The sequence below is a fragment of the Marmota flaviventris genome, chromosome 10 (assembly GCF_047511675.1).
Source record: "Marmota flaviventris isolate mMarFla1 chromosome 10, mMarFla1.hap1, whole genome shotgun sequence".
NCBI lineage: Eukaryota > Metazoa > Chordata > Mammalia > Rodentia > Sciuridae > Marmota > Marmota flaviventris.
In genome coordinates, this window is record NC_092507.1 from 61382503 (window position 1) to 61402928 (window position 20426).

The following is a 20426-nucleotide window of genomic DNA, read 5'->3' on the forward strand; positions in this document are numbered from 1 at the left end:
ACTGTATTTATAAGTTTAAACATAAGAAATTTTAGTAAGAATAATTTAGTAGTAATCAAGTACTTGTAAGTTATTTATATAATATAAAGTAATACATAAAGTTAGTGCACTGTTATATGTATTCAATTATATACCATTATGTGAAAATAATGCTTCCATTAAATGTAAACTTCATGAAGGCAATGGCTTTGAATATTCTATCTATTGTTGTATGTTCAGGACCTAGAAAGTGCCTACCTTATAGGAGGCATTCAATAATTGTGTCTAGAATGTAACAATGAAAATTAGAAATTGAATATCCTGCATTATATTATGACTATGAGAGAGGTAGGACACTTTTGCATAATTTCATAATTTCACCAAAACTAATTCATAAGGGCACAATATTTTCCCAGGACAACATAAATGTTAACAGAATGAGAAGAATTTTTTAATTGGTTAGAATCCATAAGATGTAACCCTATGTTCTGTTCTATAAATTATGAGCTTTTTAACCTCAGAAAAGTTATTTGTAAGATTACTTATAGGATTAAATGAGAAGGATAACATAAAATGTCTGGCATCCTATGCAAAGCCAGAACTTGATACAAATCTGCTGATTTTAATCCACTGCCAACTTTGGATAACATAAAAAAATTCACAATAGTTAAGGTTACTTGATTATACCAAAATTTTGAGATTTTTATTTTCTAATAAATGAAAAAGAAGGTGAATAGTTCTTTACAAAAGTTACTTATAAAAAATTTAAAAATAAGGAAATTTTATTTGATACATTCAAACTCTAGTTTTCCATGCTTCTCACTGTAAGATAACAAGAAAATTCTAAAAAATTAATTTGAAAAGATTTTTTATTATTTTGAGATATTAATTTCTTTGATCAGTCATCAAAGACTATAGTCAATGATGATAAAAACATTTGAAAGTACTACACAAATCCAGATAATTTGAGATTTAATAATAACATGTGATGCTAATATGACAATGATAATAAAGAATAATGATTTTGTCAAAAATACTAATCACTTCAGAAGAGTTTTCAAGTACCTAACATATTATCTAGAAAATGAGGTAAAAGATCTTTTAAAAATAATTATTGATTTTAAAAAATGCATTATTGATTTAAAAAAAAATTGCTTGCATTATTGATTTAAAAAAATTGCTTGTGGCTTTATCATCTTTTGGGTTACTGTGACCAAAAAACCTAACAAGTTTGGGAGAAAAAGTTTACAGTTTCAGAGGTAGAAATATATAGACTATATAGTCTATATATAGACTGCTAGCTCCATTGGTCTTGGCCCAAGGTGAGCCAGAACATCATGACAGAAGAGAAAGGAGGAAGAAACCAGCTTAGGATATGGCAACCAGAAAGCAGAGCGAGTTCTGCTCACCAGGGACAAAATATATACCACAAAGGCATATCACAAAGATCTACCTCCTCTAGCCACACACTACCTATCTGTAGTTACCACCTCCTTAATCCATTCAAGTGAATTAATACAATGATTAAGTTAAGGATGTCATAACCCAATTATTTCACTTCTAAACTTTCTTGCATTTCTTCACACATGAGTGTATAAAGGGACAGGTAGATAAGAATGGTGGAAACACAAGGTTAAGAGAATAATTCTATAAAATGGACCCACTTTGCTGTCCTCCATATGCTTTCTTTGCCAAAAAGCAATCCACCTGCAGCCCTTCCTGGCCTAAGTGAACAGGATATGTCACATTCCTCAGCAAACTGAGGCAGGGGCAAAGTTCGGGCAGGCTGTGTAGGTAATCAATGACAACTGTTTATCAAAGAGAGTACAGTGGATTGTTAACCTCCACCATAATGCTCCTGGGCATGCTGGGTTGCTAACAATCCACCTCTGTGTTCCTGCCCTTGGTCACAGATACAGGGAAGAAAGAGAAGACAATAATTAAAGTGGGGGAGTTCTAGGGTCTATAAAAGAGCAAGATGTATCCACTCCAGTGGGTTCCAAAGGCTCCTTCACTTCAGAAAAGTCTGACTTTGTCACTTTCGTAAATAAAACTTGCTTTCTATACTTACCTGGGCATTTCTTGGGTGTTTAATCATTAACACTGGGGAACAAGGATCCATTCCTGATTTCTAAAATCAGTATCAAGATTTTGGGAAATACCTCATATCGAAAACATTTTACCCTTGGTCCTCCAAACCTCATGCCCAGCTCACAATGTAAAATATATTTAGTTCATTTCTACGAATCCCCATAGTCTTAACAGTTTTAGCACTGCTACACAACAAATTCAAAGTTTCCTCTAAGACTCAAGGCAAACTATCAGCACTAGCCCCTCTAAAAATCAAAAGATAGTTATATATGACCAATTTATAAAGGCATATAGTAAAGATTTCCATTCCAAAAGAAAGATAAAGGGAACGAGAAAGAAGGCATGTATATATATGACCAATTTATAAAGGCATATAGTAAAGATTTCCATTCCAAAAGAAAGATAAAGGGAAAGAGAAGGAAGGTATGAGACCAAAGAAAGACCAAAATATAGATGGGCAAACAAGTTCTGTATCTTCTTGTCTAGCATTTGGGGCACATGGCAATGTGATGTTCTCTCCAAAGTGTTTATATAGCTCTGCCCCTATGGCCTTACTTGTTGCAGTCCACTTGGCAGCTTCCTTGGATTGTCTCTGCTAGATTCCTGCAACTTTGCTAGGGAGGCATTGACACTTTTGGCATTTCTTAATCTCCAGGGTCTCCAATGCAGCTTTGGCTTCTTTCTCCTATCACCATGGATCACCATATCAGGGGCAGTTTAGGTATACCAACCCCACTGCATTTTGCCTGGTCTTCCAGGTCTCCCTTTGAAATCTTTATGGAAATCTCCATGATCACCTAATTTAAGCACATCGCATATCTACAGAATCAGCACCTTGAAATTGCTGTCTGCCAGCATCTTAATCACTAGCCAGGTTTCCAGGGACAATGGCTGCAGCAATTTTGAATGCCTGTGTGGCTAAATTTTGTAAAACAACTTCCTATCCCCTGCTGTGTAAGCCAAGTGTGTGTGGCCCCCACACCCCCTCTTCTCAAAGGAATTTCTGCTTTTATATCTTTGAGTCTGAGATAGGTGTGAGCTTGCCAATTCTGGAGATTCCTCAAGCCTCTTTCTTATTGTCTCTGAGTAAATTATTTAGCATTTATCTAGAGGCTGTAATGTCTTTAACAACCTCACATTCTTATGCATGATTTTATTAGCAGTTTTCTGGCCAGCCTGCAAGTTTTACAAATCTTTCTGCTTTGTTTTGTTTTCCATTAGTATAATAAACTTGGCTAAAATCCACCACCTATGTCACTCTTTGAAGGCTGTGTTGCATTTAAATTTCTTCTGCCAGATTAATTAATCCATTACCTTTAAATTCAGTTTCACAGAAAGTCTAAGGACATGGAAATATTTAGACAACTTCTTTGCAGAACATAATGCAAATGGCCTTTAGTCCAATTTCCAATAGAGTCCTCTTCTCTGCTGAAACCTCATGAGCACAGTTTTTACCATCTACAGTCCTATCAGCATTCTGGTCTCCTGAGCTCTCACCAATCTCTCATTAAGCTCTGCTTACAATGATCTAAAATGTTTCCAGCTTGCATATCTAATTTTTTTTTCAAAATCTTTCTCCCTAATTTCAGAAACCTTCTGAACCATATGGTCAGATTAGTTACAGCTATGACCACTCTTCTTAGTACCAATTTCTATTTTAGTTGGCTTTGTTTTGCTGTGACCAAAAGACCTGAAGAGGACAACTTAGAAGAGAAATGTTTATTTTGGCCCACATTTTCAGAGTTTTAGTCCACAGGCAGCTAACTCAATAACTCTGGATCCAAGATAAGACAAAACATAATGGTAAAAGGGCATGGCAGAGGAAAGCAACTCAGGACATGGCTATCAGAAAGTAGGGAGACAAAAAGAGCACTCCACTTACCAGGGACAAAATATAAACCCCGAAAAACACACCCTCAAATACCTACTTCCTCCAGCTACACCCTAATTGCCCAAAGTTAGTGCCCAATTAATTATAATAAATCAGTTGATTAATCCACTTATTAGGTTACACCTCTGAAAATTCTTGCATTGTCTCACACATCAGCTTTTGGGGGACATTTCATATCTCAACCTTTTAACACCTAGGTTATAGGTTTCCAAGTACCTACAAACATCCATCTGCTTTCTATTTGTAAATTTTTAAAATCCCTTTATCTTTGTCCTTTTCTTGTCCTCCATCTTTCTATGGTGGTGTTGTTGTATTTGGGGGGATTTTTTGCTTGTTTTTTGCAGGGGGATGTTGCTATCTTTTTAGTGGTAATTTGAGAATGAGTACAGACCAACCTGAATTTCCAACATAATATTATTTTTCAAATGAAAAAAAATTCCTACAGTTTTGATAAGGAATACGTTGTGATTACAGATCAATTGGGAAAATTTGATATAATTTACTACATTAATGTCATTTAATTAATTCATTTTACTATATTAATTCATCTACTACTACAAAAGTAATATATCCTATATTCATTGTGGTTTTGCTATATCAGGAAAGCTTCATAGTTTTGTTTTTTTTAAAAAAGAGAAATTCATATCTTTCCTAACATGTGTCCTAACTTATGGTATATGGTGTCCAAAAGTGTGATGCTTACATATTCTTTTAGAACCCACTATGGGGTGCATAGCTGACTGACTTCTGCCCAGCCACTGCTACTTTGAAACTACCACTATGTTTGCACCAATGCTTTTCCCAACCAATGACTGAGCACATCAAAAGTAATCATGCTGGCCCATTTATGCCTGATACTGAATTTCTCCAAAGTACAAATTTGTGTAGGAATTCCCAATTGGCATGGTTAAGATTTTTTTTGAATTATGTCACTCTCTGAGGCTCTTTCTGTCCAATCCGTTTTTCTCTTTGCCTTCATAAATATCAGATTCATGTGATACCAAAGACTCTCCCTGCCTATTCCTGTACTTTCCCTTTGGTACATCAAAGGCATTTCCTCAATATATCATTTGCACATCTAATCTTGTTTTCCTGCCTCTCAAAGATTAAATCAACAAATGGTGTTTTTCATATCATTATCAAAAGTAACTTCTCATTCTCTAATTGTCAATTTTAATGTTTATTTAAATAGCATTTTAATTGAATTTATTTTTCCACTAAGACTTTCCTACCCTGTACACAGAATCATGATATGGGTAAGTAATTAAAGTTTTATTTCTTCCTTTCTAATCCTTTGGCTATGTTTTTATTTTTCTCACTTAGTTATATTCTTCTCCATCACAATGTTAAGACAGAGTACTAATAGTTGACATATGTGTTTGTTTCCTGATCTCAGGGAGAGCAATTTCAACGTTTCATCTTTAAGTGTTAATAAACATACTAGAAGATATCTAATATTTAATTTTAAATTATTTTAAATTCCATTTGCTAAATTTTATCTTAATCTTAAAAAGGGCTTAAATCTTATCAATTGATTTGTTGTACAAACAGTGAAATAATTAGATACATATAGATCTCAATTTAGAAGATACTATGTTCACGAGAGTCCTTATATATACCAAAACTATTCATCATTTTATATAGTTTGGCAGTATTTTTATTTATTTACTTTAATTAGATATATATAAGAGCAGAATGCATTTTGATTCATTGTACACAATTGCAGCACCACTTTACGTTTCTATGGTTGTACATGATGTAGCATCACACCATATGTGCAGTCATACATGTACCCAGGGTAATGATGTCCATCTCATTCCACCATCTTTCCTGCCCCCATAAACCCCACCCTCTCTCCCTCCCCTTTGCCCAATCAAATTTCCTCCATTTTTCTCATGCCTCCCCCCATCCTCCCCAGTTATGGTTCAGCATCCACTTATCAGAAAGAACATTCAGCCTTTGGTTTCTTGGGATTGGCTTATTTCACTTAGCATGATATTCTACAGCTCCAACCATTTACCTGCAAATGCCATAATTTTATTCTCTCTTAATGCTATGTAACATTCTATTGTGTATATATACCACAGTATTTATCCATTCATCTATTGAAGGGCATCTAGGTTGATTCCACAGTTTAGCTGTTGTGAACTGAGCTGCTATGAACATTGACATGGCTGTGTTACTATAGAATGCTGATTTTAGGTCCTTTGGGTTTAGACCGAGTAGTGGGATAGCTGGGTCAAATGATGGTTCCATTCCAAGTTTTCTAAGGAATCTCCATACTGCTTTTCAGATTGGTTGCATCATTTTGTAGTCCCACCAGTAATGTATGAGTGTGCTTTGTCCACCACATCTTTGCAAACATTTATTGTTGTATGTATTCTTGATAGCTGCCATTCTGACTGGTGTGAGATAAAATCTTAGAGTAGTTTTGATTTGCATTTCTCTAATTACTAGAGATGTTGAAAATTTTTCATATATTTGTTCTTCTGAGAAGTGTCTGTTCAGATCCTTAGCCCATTTATTGATTGGGTTGTTTGTTTCCCCTCTAAAAACTGGAACAAGACAGGGATGCCCTCTTTCATCACATCTATTCAACACAGTCCTTGAAACTATAGCCAGAGCAATTAGATGAAAGAAATTAAAGAGATATGGGTAGGAAAAGAAGAACTCAAAGTATCATTATTTGATGATGCCATGATTCTATAATTAGAGGACCAAAAAAACTCCACCAGAAAACTTCTAGAATTAAAAAAGAAGAGCAAAACAACAGCAAAAGAAGTAGAAGGCAAGAAATAATTAAAATCAGAGCTGAAATTAATGAAATCGAAACAAAAGAAACAATTGAAAAAATTGACAAAACTAAAAGTTGGTTCTTCGAAAAAATAAATAAAATCGACAGACCCTTAGCCATGCTAACGAAGAGAAGAAGAGAGAGAACTCAAATTACTAGCATATGGGATGAAAAAGGCAATACAACAACAGACACTTCAGAAATACAGAAGATAATCAGAAATTATTTTGAATCCTTATACTCCAATAAATTAGAAGATAGTGAAGGCATAGATAAATTTCTTAAGTCATATGATCTGCCCAGATTGAGTCAGGAGGATATAGACAACCTAAACAGACCAATATCAATTGAGGAAATAGAAGAAACCATCAAAAGACTACCAACTAAGAAAAGCCCAGGACCGGATGGGTATACAGCAGAGTTTTACAAAACTTTTAAAGAGGAACTAACACCAATACTTTTCAAGCTATTTCAGGAAACAGAAAAAGAGGGAGAACTTCCAAATTCATTCTACGAGGCCAACATCACCCTGATTCCTAAACCAGACAAAGACACTTCAAAGAAAGAAAACTACAGACCAATATCTCTAATGAACCTAGATGCAAAAATCCTCAATAAAATTCTGGCGAATCGGATACAAAAACATATCAAAAAAATTGTGCACCATGATCAAGTAGGATTCATCCCTGGGATGCAAGGCTGGTTCAATATACGGAAATCAATAAATGTTATTCACCACATCAATCGACTTAAAAACAAGAACCATATGATCATCTCGATAGATGCGGAAAAAGCATTCGACAAAGTACAGCATCCCTTTATGTTCAAAACTCTAGAAAAACTAGGGATAACAGGAACATACCTCAATATTGTAAAAGCAATCTATGCTAAGCCTCAGGCTAGCATCATTCTGAATGGAGAAAAATTGAAGGCATTCCCTCTAAAATCTGGAACAAGACAGGGATGCCCTCTCTCACCACTTCTGTTCAACATAGTTCTCGAAACACTGGCCAGAGCAATTAGACAGAAGAAAGAAATTAAAGGCATAAAAATAGGAAAAGAAGAACTTTAGTTATCACTATTTGCAGTGACATGATTCTATACCTAGCAGACCCAAAAGGGTCTACAAAGAAACTACTAGAGCTAATAAATGAATTCAGCAAAGTGGCAGGATATAAAATCAACACGCATAAATCCAAGGCATTCCTGTATATCAGCGACAAATCCTCTGAAATGGAAATGAGGACAACCACTCCATTCACAATATCCTCAAAAAAAAAATAAAATACTTGGGAATCAACCTAACAAAAGAGGTGAAAGACTTATACAATGAAAACTACAGAACCCTAAAGAGAGAAATAGAAGAAGATTTTAGAAGATGGAAAAATATACCCTGTTCATGGATAGGCAGAACTAACATCATCAAAATGGCGAATTTACCAAAAGTTTTCTATAGGTTTAATGCAATGCCAATCAAAATCCCAACGGCATTTCTTGTAGAAATAGAGAAAGGAATCATGAAATTCATATGGAAAAATAAAAGACCCAGAATAGCAAAAACAATGCTAAGCAGGAAGTGTGAATCAGGCGGTATAGCGATACCAGACTTCAAACTATACTATAGAGCAATAGTAACAAAAACAGCATGGTACTGGTACCAAAACAGGCGGGTGGACCAATGGTACAGAATAGAGGACACAGAAACCAATCCACAAAACTACAACTATCTTATATTTGATAAAGGGGCTAAAAGCATGCAATGGAGGAAGGATAGCATCTTCAACAAATGGTGCTGGGAAAACTGGAAATCCATATGCAACAAAATGAAACTGAATCCCTTTCTCTCGCCATGCACAAAAGTTAATTCAAAATGGATCAAGGAGCTTGATATCAAATCAGAGACACGCCGTCTGATAGAAGAAAAAGTTGGCTACGATCTACATACTGTGGGGTCGGGCTCCAAATTCCTCAATAGGACACCCATAGCACAAGAGTTAATAACTAGAATCAACAAATGGGACTTACTCAAACTAAAAAGTTTTTTCTCAGCAAAAGAAACAATAAGAGAGGTAAATAGGGAGCCTACATCCTGGGAACAAATCTTTACTCCTCACACTTCTGATAGAGCCCTAATATCCAGAGTATACAAAGAACTCAAAAAATTAGACAATAAGATAACAAATAACCCAATCAACAAATGGGCCAAGGGCCTGAACAGACACTTCTCAGAGGAGGACATACAATCAATCAACAAGTACATGAAAAAATGCTTACCATCTCTAGCAGTCAGAGAAATGCAAATCAAAACCACCCTAAGATACCATCTCACTCCAGTAAGATTGGCAGCCATTATGAAGTCAAACAACAACAAGTGCTGGCGAGGATGTGGCGAAAAGGGTACACTTGTACATTGCTTGTGGGACTGCAAATTGTTGCGGCCAATTTGGAAAGCAGTATGGAGATTTCTTGGAAAGCTGGGAATGGAACCACCATTTGACCCAGCTATTCCCCTTCTTGGTCTATTCCCTAAAGACCTAAAAAGAGCATGCTACAGGGACACTGCTACATCGATGTTCATAGCAGCACAATTCACAATAGCAAGACTGTGGAACCAACCTAGATGCCCTTCAATAGACGAATGGATAAAAAAAATGTGGCATTTATACACAATGGAGTATTACTCTGCATTAAAAATGACAAAATCATAGAATTTGCAGGGAAATGGATGGCATTAGAGCAGATTATGCTAAGTGAAGCTAGCCAATCCCTAAAAAACAAATGCCAAATGTCTTCTTTGATATAAGGAGAGTAACTAAGATCAGAGTAGGGACGAAGAGAATGAGAAGAAGATTAACATTAAACAGGGATGAGAGGTGGGAGGGAAAGGGAGAGTGAAGGGAAATTGCATGGAATTGGAAGGAGACCCTCAGGGTTATACAAAATTACATACAAGAGGAAGTGAGGGGAAAGGGAAAAATAATACAAGGGGGAGAAATGAATGACAGTAGAGGGGGTAGAGAGAGAAGAGGGGAGGGGAAGGGAGGGGGGATAGCAGAGGATAGGAAAGGCAGCAGAATACAACAGACACTAGTATGAAAATATGTAAATCAATGGATGTGTAACTGATGTGATTCTGCAATCTGTATACAGGGTAAAAATGGGAGTTCATATCCCACTTGAATCAAAATGTGAAATATGATATATCAAGAACTATGTAATGTTTTGAACAACCAACAATAAAAATTTTAAAAAAAGATAACAATATAAAAAAAAACTTCTAGAATTAATTAACGAACTCAGCAAAGTAACAGGATATAAAATCAATATGAATAAATTTATTGCATTTCTTTACATCAGTGATGAATCCTCTGAAAGAGAAATTAAGAAAACTACCCCATGCATGATAAACTTAAAAAGAATACTTGGGAATCAACTTAACAAAAGAGGTGAAAGACCTCTACAATGAAAACTACAGAACACTAAAGAAACAAATTGAAGAACACCTTAGAAATGAAAAGATCTCCCATGCTCTTGGATAGGCAAAATTAATATTGTCAAAATGGCCATACTACCCAAAGCGCTATACAGTTTCACTGTGATTCCAATTAAAATCCCAATGTCGGGGCTGGGGGTGTGGCTCAAGCAGTAGCGCGCTCGCCTGGCATGCGTTCGCCCGGGTTCGATCCTCAGCACCACGTACAAACAAAGATGTGTCAGCCAAGAACTGAAAAAATAAATATTAAAAAATTCTCTCTCTCTCTCTCTCTCTCTCTCTCTCTCTCTCTCTCTCTCCCCCTCTCTCTTTAAAAAAAAATAAAATAAAATCCCAATGTCATTCCTTATAGAAACAGAAAAAGTAATCATAAAATTCATTTGGAAAAATAACAGACCCAGAATAGCCAAAGCAATCCTTAGCAAGAAAAGTGAAGCAAGAAGCATTATAATACCAAACCTTAAACTATACTACAAAACTACATTAACAAAAATAGCATAGTATTGGCACCAAAACAGACAAGTAGATCAATGGTATAGAATAGAAGACACAGAGATGAACCCACATAAATACAGTTATCTCATACTAATAAAAGGTGCCAAAAACATACAGTGGAGAAAAGATAGACTTTTCAACAAATGGTGCTGGGAGAACTGGGAATCCATATGCAGTAAAATGAAAATAAACCCCTATCTCTCACTATAGACAAAACTCAACTCAAAATGGATCAAGGACCTAAGAATAAGTCTAGAGACCCTGCGCCTAATAGAGGAAAAAGTAGGTCCAAATCTTCATCATGTCAGATTAGGCACCAATTTCCTTAACAAGACTCCTAAAGTGCAAGAAATAAAATCAAGTATATTACTTTTTGCTCTTATCTGGAGATTGAAGGAAAAATTCATTTCCAACCTTTTCCAGGTTGTTAGCAGAATCCTGTTATTTGTGCAGGGCCAAGGTTCCTGTTTTCTCGTTGGCTATTTGTAGTGAGTCACCCCCAGCTTGTAAAGATCACACTCAAATCTTTCTTCCTACATGATCAGAAAAGCAGCAGCAAGCCAAATTCCTTTTGTAATTCAAGTGTAATTCTGATGTTCTGTTCTATCAATGCCAGTAAAACCCTGTGTTTTAAGATCTCACATGCATAGGTTAGAACCATTCAGTTATTCTACTTTAAGCTCAACTGATTAATAAGTAGCTTCAAAACTTCATTTTGTCTTCATCAAAATATAATTATGGGAGAAACACCTGGAAGTAAAGGTCATGTGGATCACCTTGGAATTCTGCCTAGCCCATGTGAAAGATGATCAAATATCAATTACACAAAAATTCACAGAGCTTGCACAAGTTTGAGTAAACATCCTAATGAGTAAACTGAAGAAAACTCGTGGTAGTTCTTTTTTTCTTCCTTTTTAGTCTATTGATGTGATTTCTAATATTAAATTATCCTTGTGTTTTTGGAATAAACATTGTTGATAGGGTGTTATTCTTTCTTACATATCACTGAATCTGATTTTCTAATGTTATTCAAGATTTTTACATCTATGTGCATGAGAAGTTTTTTTCTTGAAATGTTCTTATCAGGTTTTGATATCCACAGTCTGCTGAGCTCTCAAAATGAAAAAATAAATAAACAACTTTGAAAGTATTTTCTTTTGTTCTCTGGAAAATTTATGCATGAGTATATGATGGTGCTATATCTTCCTTATCCATACAGAATAATTTACTATTAAAGTTATTGAGGCCTTATGTCTCCTTGTAGATTTGATTTCAAAGACAGATTCAATTTCTTTAATATATATCCAGTATAATTCAGCATTTTCCTTTCTTCTTTTGTCAACTTGAAAATTGTGTTCCTTCAAAAATTTGTCCAATTCACATAAAAATTATTAAATTATTGGCTATAAAGTTGTTCATTATATTACCTTTACTATATGTAAAACTTGCAATAATATCATTTTTTTCTTTTCTTTTCTTCTTTTTGGTGGGGGGATACTAGGGATTGAACTCAGGGGCACTCAACTACTGAGCCACATCTCCAGCCCAACCCTATTTCATATTTTATTTAGTGACAGGTCTCACAGAGTTTCTTAGAGCCTCACTGTTGCTGAGGCTGCCTTCAAATTCTAGTTCCTCTTGTTTCAGCCTTCCAAGCCGCTGGCATTACATGCATGCACCACCATGCCCAACCCTTTTTTTTCTTGGTAATATGTATTTTATTATTTATTCTTTATTTTGGTAATATGTATTTTTTTCTTTACTTCTCAATTTCTTGCCCTTTGATAAAAACTAATCCCAGTTTTATTGATTTTTATGTACATTTTCTAATGCTCAATGCATATTTTTATTCTATTTTACGAATTTCTTATAGCATTTTTCTTATAAGCTTTTTATAATTATACCTGAGCATTATTTCTGTTTTTTTCCTCTTCACAAGACAGATATTTAATCAATAATATGCTCCTTTTTTTCATATACACATTTAGTGCTGCTGGGCAGTAAATATGATTATTTTGTCATTTGCTTTCATGTATTTTGTGGTAGAAATGCTAGACATTGTTCAATTCCCATTCTCCCTTTTAGCTTTAGTAATAGAAGTCAAATTTCAAAATGTGACAAAATAGCCAGACAAAAGACCATATTTCTAGCAACCCTTGCTGCCAATGTACCTAGATGACTAAATTCTGGCAAAGAAAATGTAGGAAAAAAGAAATATAGTATTCCTACTAAGGCTTATTATAGTTGCTGTTTTAGTAAAGTGACAAGTTCTTTCTGAGTTTTCCAAATGCAAAATGATTTGAACTGGGCGGCCATTTTGGACCACAAGAGTGTTTGGGATAGAACACAAAACATAGAAAGATAAAGTAGGAAATTAAAGGAAGTTTGGGTTCCTATGTTTGTGCAGTCACAGGCCTAGACTTCTTGAAGTATGGACTCTTCTGTTGTAAAAAGAAAACTTTAGCCTGGCTTAAACCACAGGCTGGGGAATCTCTGTTACATAAAACCAAATCAAATAAATAACTAAAACAAAGAAACATATTGTTTCTTCTTCTAGAAAGAAATTTTATCACATTCACCAAAGGTTTCAGGAAGTTATAATAGTGATAATTTTAAGTTTCCTTGTTCCTAATCTAAATATAATCGTATATTGTTTTCTTCCTGTATTCTGATGCATCTACAAACATATTTAGTCATATTTACTTGGAAATACAGTCTAAAATATCTTCAGCATTATAACTAATAAACTCTGAACTGTGCTAAAGTATTCTTTATTAAATTCCAATGTTCAAAGAACTCCTATTTTAATATTACTTATTAAAAGAAATTCACTACTATATCATTCAGATAAACATAATTAGCAATTTTTCTTGGAAAATGAGATGAAATCTATCTTCCTGCCATTTACATCCACTATCACTGATTTTTTTAACCTACATACACTATCACTAATTTTTTCTTTGTTTAATATACAAGAAGTAGTCAATTATTTGAATTATACTATTTAACTTTCTTGATTCTTAAATAGCTATTTACCTAACCATTCATCTCATAATATGACTATAGAATAATTCATTATGGAAAATTATCCTTTGGAAATCGAAATATGAATCAATTGGGGAAATCCATTAATATTATAAGGCACTCTGGTGTTAGCAACTATGCAGGAGGAAATTGATGGAAGCATTTAGGTATCTGAAGAGTAAAAATAAAACAAAAAAAGTTAGACACTACTTGGAAAGCTTGTAGAGTTAATTTAAGGACAAAAACTAAATAGTAAATGCAAATCTTGGTGGGGGGGGAGTTACATATTTCAACAGTATGTAAATGGAATCTCCAGTAAGGGTCTGGAGCAGTGGGACAATGAACCCCCAAAACTAAGCAGCCAAAGCTGTACCCTAGGTCGAATTTCATAACTATGGAGATGGTCCTGAAGACAGAATCCAAATTGAGCAGGAGCAGCTGCAGCAGTAGTAGCAGAGAAAGAGACAGAGAGAGAGTTGACATTAAAAAGGGGGATAGTAAGGAAGAGAGCCATAGAAATTGGAAAGCAAATCATGATATTTTTAATATTATTCAAAAACAACAAAGAAGCAGTGTTAGAACCAAAAGTAAAAAATCTTCTTAAAGTTCAGAAAAACTAATTTCTCATAACAAGAGCAATATAATAGTATTTCTATGTAATCAAGTATAGTTGTTATAATACAGAAAAAAGAAAATAATAACATCACTATAGACATGAAAGAAAGAAAGTGAAGCCTATCTTAAAAAAAAAACTATGACCTATTATTTCAAAATGAAGTAAAAGCAAGAAAATCATATAAAACTTACAAAAGCAACATAAGCTAGAATTTAAAAGAAATAGAAAAATAGAAATAGTGATAGGACAGAAAAAGAATCAATACTTTAAAACCCCATTTTAGAAAGAATGAATTAGAAGAAACATAATTACAAATAAAAATGAAATAAAATGCTCTAGAAAAATGGATTATTAAAATATGAAATATATTTAAATTAAAATGAAACAAAATCATTAAATAACTAATATCATTTTGCTAAATAAAACAAATAACTATTCAACAGAGAATGTAAATTACATATCTCCATTCTAATGACAAAAAAAATAACCTAACAAATCTCGAGTTTTATTAAATGTGTATTGATAGTAGTAAACATACAATAATTCTAAATCTATTTTGTATTATGGAGTTAACATGTGAAAATACAGATAATGTTGATAATCCTGATTCTCATAGTAGAAAGAAAGTATAATGTTGAAGGAAAGCAGTTAAGAACCCTCTGTGTTGAATTAGTATTTAAGGAATCAATATGAAATCATAATGTAAAAAATAATCAATTTAGATTCCGTTTGCTGAAATGGCCCAGGAACCATGACACCCCAAGAGCAATTAACACATGAACTCCCATATGAGTTTCCAAATATCAGTCCCCACTAAAAAGACCAGAGCTCTCTGGAAATAGTTAATTTCAGGGCTTCAGAAAGTAAAAGGAGCCCAGAAATGGAATTCAAGAAATAAAACCCAATATTTACAGACTTAACATACACAATTTCATCTCCTTGTAACTAACAACAAATGACCAACACGAAATAGTTGCTGACAATCAATAAATATCTTAAACTCTCCACCAAGTTTAAATCCTTAATGTTTTACTTATCAACAGAAAATACAAGACAAACTCAAAAACTCTGTGGACTAAATGATATAAAGTGGATTAACATAATTCTTTACATAAAGGGTACCTGTAATAAATGTTTTTTCCCCATTTTCCATGTTATATTTCTTTCACAGCTCATCAACCAACCAATAATTTCTCTATGACCTCAACATAATTGCCAACTATGTTTAGGAGGCTGCCAATTTGATCATAGTATTTTATTCTAAGAATGAAAATGTACTCCCCGTAGTATATCCTATCATCCGTATTAAAAACACTTCCATTCTAAAATGTAGTAGCATTAATCATAATGTTAAGTTTAGTCTGTATACAATATTTCAAGTAGTTTAAGCAAAAATTTTCAAGCAAGATTAAAAAATGTTTTGAGTGTGGAAAGGCATTTCTCAAGGCTAGAAATAGATATAAGAAGACTAATCACTTGGGATCTATACTCAGAGGAGCCTCTCAGGGCAGCATTTTGTGTCCCCAGTTCTGGATTTCACTTTCCCGTAGATGAATTAAGAAATACTTTTCTGATTACAGCTCCCATACTCTTTTCATTTATTGATGTATTAATCAACTCCACAAACATTTTTGAGCACTCAACATGTGTCAAGTACTGTTACATGCTACAGATAAGGAAAACAAGTACAAATGGAGTCTCTGCACCTCACAGAGCTTACATTATATCTGGTGATGTAGATAATTACATAGACAACTGCAGCATGTATGGTAAGTGTTTGTGATAACAAAACTGTGTGATGCCACTTGTAGGATTTTAATTAGGTGAATAAAATGATCGGACATCTATTTTTGAAAGATCACTCTATGCATGCTGTGGAAAATATAATTGAAAGGGAGCAAGAAATCTAAGGAACTTATCCCTCAGAGTCAAATAATGCAGACAACACGAAATACAGCAACAATAATGATGATTTAAAAAAAAAAAACAGCAGCTAATGAGAATGTAATATCCACCTTTTTTAGGTGCTATATGCATTATATTCATGATCTCCATTCCCACAAGCAAACAAAGAAATAAGTACTATTAGCCCCTGTTCTTTACAATTTGACAGATGAGGAAATTTATGCTCACAGTAGTTAAGTAATGTGCTCTTAATAGAACAAAACTTTAAAGAAAGAAAGCATTTCCAACCAGTCTGTCTTGAACCACTGTGATGTATTATTATTACTGGTTTCTCTCCCCACAAAACTCATTCAAACTACTCATACATGCAGAGTTTTCAGAGATTGTTTCCATGAAGAAAGATTTTTATCTCACTCACATTACTGAGTATCAGAAGGTGCCTTGATTATAAGAGAGAAAACTCAATCCTGGGGAATAAACTAAAGCCAATTTCACTGAATTAGATGTTTATTTCATTTAAAGTACATACTAAATTTAAATAGAACATACGAAACTGAAATAATATTTAAATAAAGATGCACCTGTCAGCAACCACCTGATCCTTTTCCATATCCTTTATTCCAATGTTTTCACATATTCCCATTTTCTGAACACATTCTTCCTTATAATTTGACCTTGGTTTGAAAAGTATATGGAATCACTCCTCAGAACTTTCAGACACTGTATTACTGTCAACTTTGCTACCTGTCCCTATACCTGTCTCTCTTTATCAGGACTATCAACAAGTATGATTTAACACATGTAGGCTGAGAAAGGAAGACATTCTACCTTACTACAGAATGCTGAATCTCATTTTGGTGAAACTTCCTAATCTTGCGTTCTCAGGAAACATTCACTGTTCTAATCTGTACCTATTTTAATTCTACTTATATACAAATTGCATTTCCATCTTCTGAATATTGTCATTACACAACTGAAAATAAGCTATATGAAAATGTTCATTTATTTTTCACAAGTTTGATATTTGGAAATTACACATATATTGATGACACAGTATCCTACTTTACTTCTCCAAGTACAATGTGAAAAGGTTCTAGCAAGAAAGATTTTCCTTTATTTGCAAAGATCAGTTCCAGAGAGGAAAGAACAACTAATTAAGGATAAAACAGATTGATGTATTAGCAGATATCTCAGCAAAATTATCTTTAGATTTATACAAAACTTAAAATCCTCATACATATTTTAATGTTTATATTTTTATTATATTACATTATATAGTTCATGATTTCTATTTCTATTATATCTCATTACATTACAGAATATCAATGTGGTTTTGATTTATACTTTTAAGTATAAACTTTAAACACTATCAGAATTATTCAAACAATGCTTATAAAAAAGTATTGATTAGTTACTTTATAGTTTATTTAAACAAAAAATAAAGTATCAAAACTTGATAATTATAAATACTCTAATACATCAATACAAAGTCTGTTATTTTCTGTAACTTAGGTCAAATGGTGTATAAATATCATTTTAAGGAGAGAGAATACAAAAATGTGAATTATTAGAGAATTTTTATGACAAATTTTCGAATTATTTGAATATTCAAATGGGAAAGAAAATAAAACATACCTTAATTTTTTTCTAATTAAAAAGCCACGTATCCATCTTTGAACAATCAAAACTGGTGAATTATGAGCCAGAATTTTATTAATACTTGAAATAACATATTTAATATTATTAAGCTCATCCTCATAGGTGGTTCCCTGTATAAAGAAAAGAATTCAATAATTTTATCTTTCATAAAACTTTTTCCAGAAGGTATTTTATACTTGGTAATCTAGTGATATAAATAAACCCATAAAATATTCATAGGTATCTTATAGGCATAATATTTAAAAAGTAATTTTTAAACACAATGGAGTTTTATTCAACCATAAAGAAAAATAAAATTATGGCATTTGCAGAAAAATAAATGGAACTAGAGACCATCAATAAGTCAAACTCAGAAGCTTAAGGTCCTGTGTATTTTCTCTCATATGTGGAAACTAGAGAGGAAAAGGGAAGATAACATTGGGAGTGGATCTCCTAAAAATGAAAGAGAGATCAGTAGAGGAAAGGGATTAAGGGGCAAGAGGTAGGGAGGGAGGAGGGAAATGCTGGAGTGTGATATGGGTCAAATTATATTGTTATATTGTGTGCATGTACGAATACATAACAATAAATCCCATCAATATGTACAAATACAAAGCACCAAAAAATAATAAAAAATTCATATTTTTATTTAAAAATTATCAAAAATTAGAAGCATCAAATAATTTCAGTGCTGTGTACAGCATGCAAGATTCTTGATAAGTTTCTTCATTCAAGATTTTTCTTTCAATGTGCTAACACAGGTAAAAGTTTGACTATAGTCACCTTGTTTTCTGAAAAATAGTGTTATAAGCTGTGTCCAATGAAACTCTTAGTTTGTGAATCACCATAAAGAAAACTAATTTATAGCAGTTAAAATTTTTGTTATACTTAACTAGGATGTTAGATGCTTTTTTTTTGGAACATAGCACACTCCTTTGAGAAAGATATCCTATATAACTTGTAAAATTTTGTCCTAATTACTTATACATGATAGTAGAATGCATTTTGACATACTGTACACAAATGAAGCACAACTTCTCATTCCTATGGATGTACATTTTTCAGAGTCACACCAATAGTGTAATCATACATGTATACAGGGTAATAATGTTACTCTCATTCCACCATTCTTCCCATCCCTGAGCTCCTCCCCTCCCCTCACTCCTCTGTGCACAATCCAAAGTTCCTTCATTCTTCCCTACCACAACTTCCAATATGGATCAGAATCCAATAATTGAGAAAACATTCAGCCTTCGTTTTTTGGGGGATTGGCTTATTTCACTTAGCATGGTATCCTCTAGTTCCTTCCATTTTCCTGCAAAAGTCATAATTTCATCCTTCTTTAACCTGAGTAATATCCAGTATGTACATGTACCACATTTTATCCATTCATCTCTTGAAGGGTATCTAGATTGGTTCCATAGTTGAGCTATTGTGAATTGAGCTGCTATAAACATTGTTGTGGCTGGTCCGTAGCATGCTAATTTTAAGTCATTTGGATATATGCCAAGGATTGGGATAACTAGCTCAAATGTTGGTTCCATTCCAAGTCTTCTGAGGAATCTCCATACTGCTTTCCATGGTGTTTACACAATTTGCAGTCTCACCAGAAATGTATAAGTGAACCTTTTTACCCACATGCTCACCAACACTTATTGTTGCTTGTAACCTTGATATTTCCCACCCTGACTAGAGTGAGATGAAATCTTAGAGTAGTTTCAATTTGCATTTCTCTAATTGCTAGATATGAAAATGTTGAACAATCAATTGTATTTCTTCTTCTATGAAGTGTCTGTTCAGTTCCTTAGTCCATTTATTAATTGAGATACTTGTTTCTCTTGGTGTTAAGTTTTTGAGTTCTTTATATATCCTGGAGATTAGTGCACTATCTGAGGTGCAGGTGCAAAAATTTTTCTCCCATTCTGTAGGCTCTCTCTTCTGTTGGGGTTTTTAGCTTCTTCTATCCACTCCGTCCCGCAGAGAGGCTTAGGAGAGCATGCCACAACCCGGATGGATCAAGAAAGGTGAGGGTTGGCCAGCCACCCACCCAGCCCTCCCCACTGGAGGACAATCAGACCCGGAGACCAGTCAATGAATGATCTCATTTATTGAGGAAACACACACAACATACATAAGGAGTAAAAGCCAATCATTTTAAAACATGGAAAAGCCGGAAACAATCAACATAAAGGTCAAATCAGCAGAAGGAATCCACATGTATACCCATACCATAATTTCTAATGAAGATCACGAGCTGTGCACGAGCACGGAATTGAAGTAAGCCAATCAGGGAGGTTTCAAAACAACTTCAGTGTCCTCCTACTGGCATTTAGCTAGGCGCCATCTTAGTTTTCAGCCCCACCCTCTTCATGTTATTGTTTCCTTTGTTCTTAGTAAACTTTTTAGTTTGAAACATACCATTTATTGATTCTTACTTTTACCTCTTGCATGTTAGAAGTCTTGTAAAGGAAGTTAATTCCTAAGCCAACATGGTAAGGAT

At 33.9% G+C, this 20426-nt stretch overlaps 1 protein-coding gene across 1 annotated transcript in view; it reads right to left on the minus strand.

Moving 5' to 3' along the window:
* The window catches only part of Lrriq3 (leucine rich repeats and IQ motif containing 3), a 176479-nt gene that overhangs the window by 113887 nt on the left and 42166 nt on the right, over positions 1–20426 (minus strand). The window contains exon 4 of the mRNA XM_027950994.2: positions 17924–18057. Within this exon, the coding sequence (XP_027806795.2) occupies positions 17924–18057 (134 nt within the window). The remainder of the gene's footprint in view (positions 1–17923; positions 18058–20426) is intronic.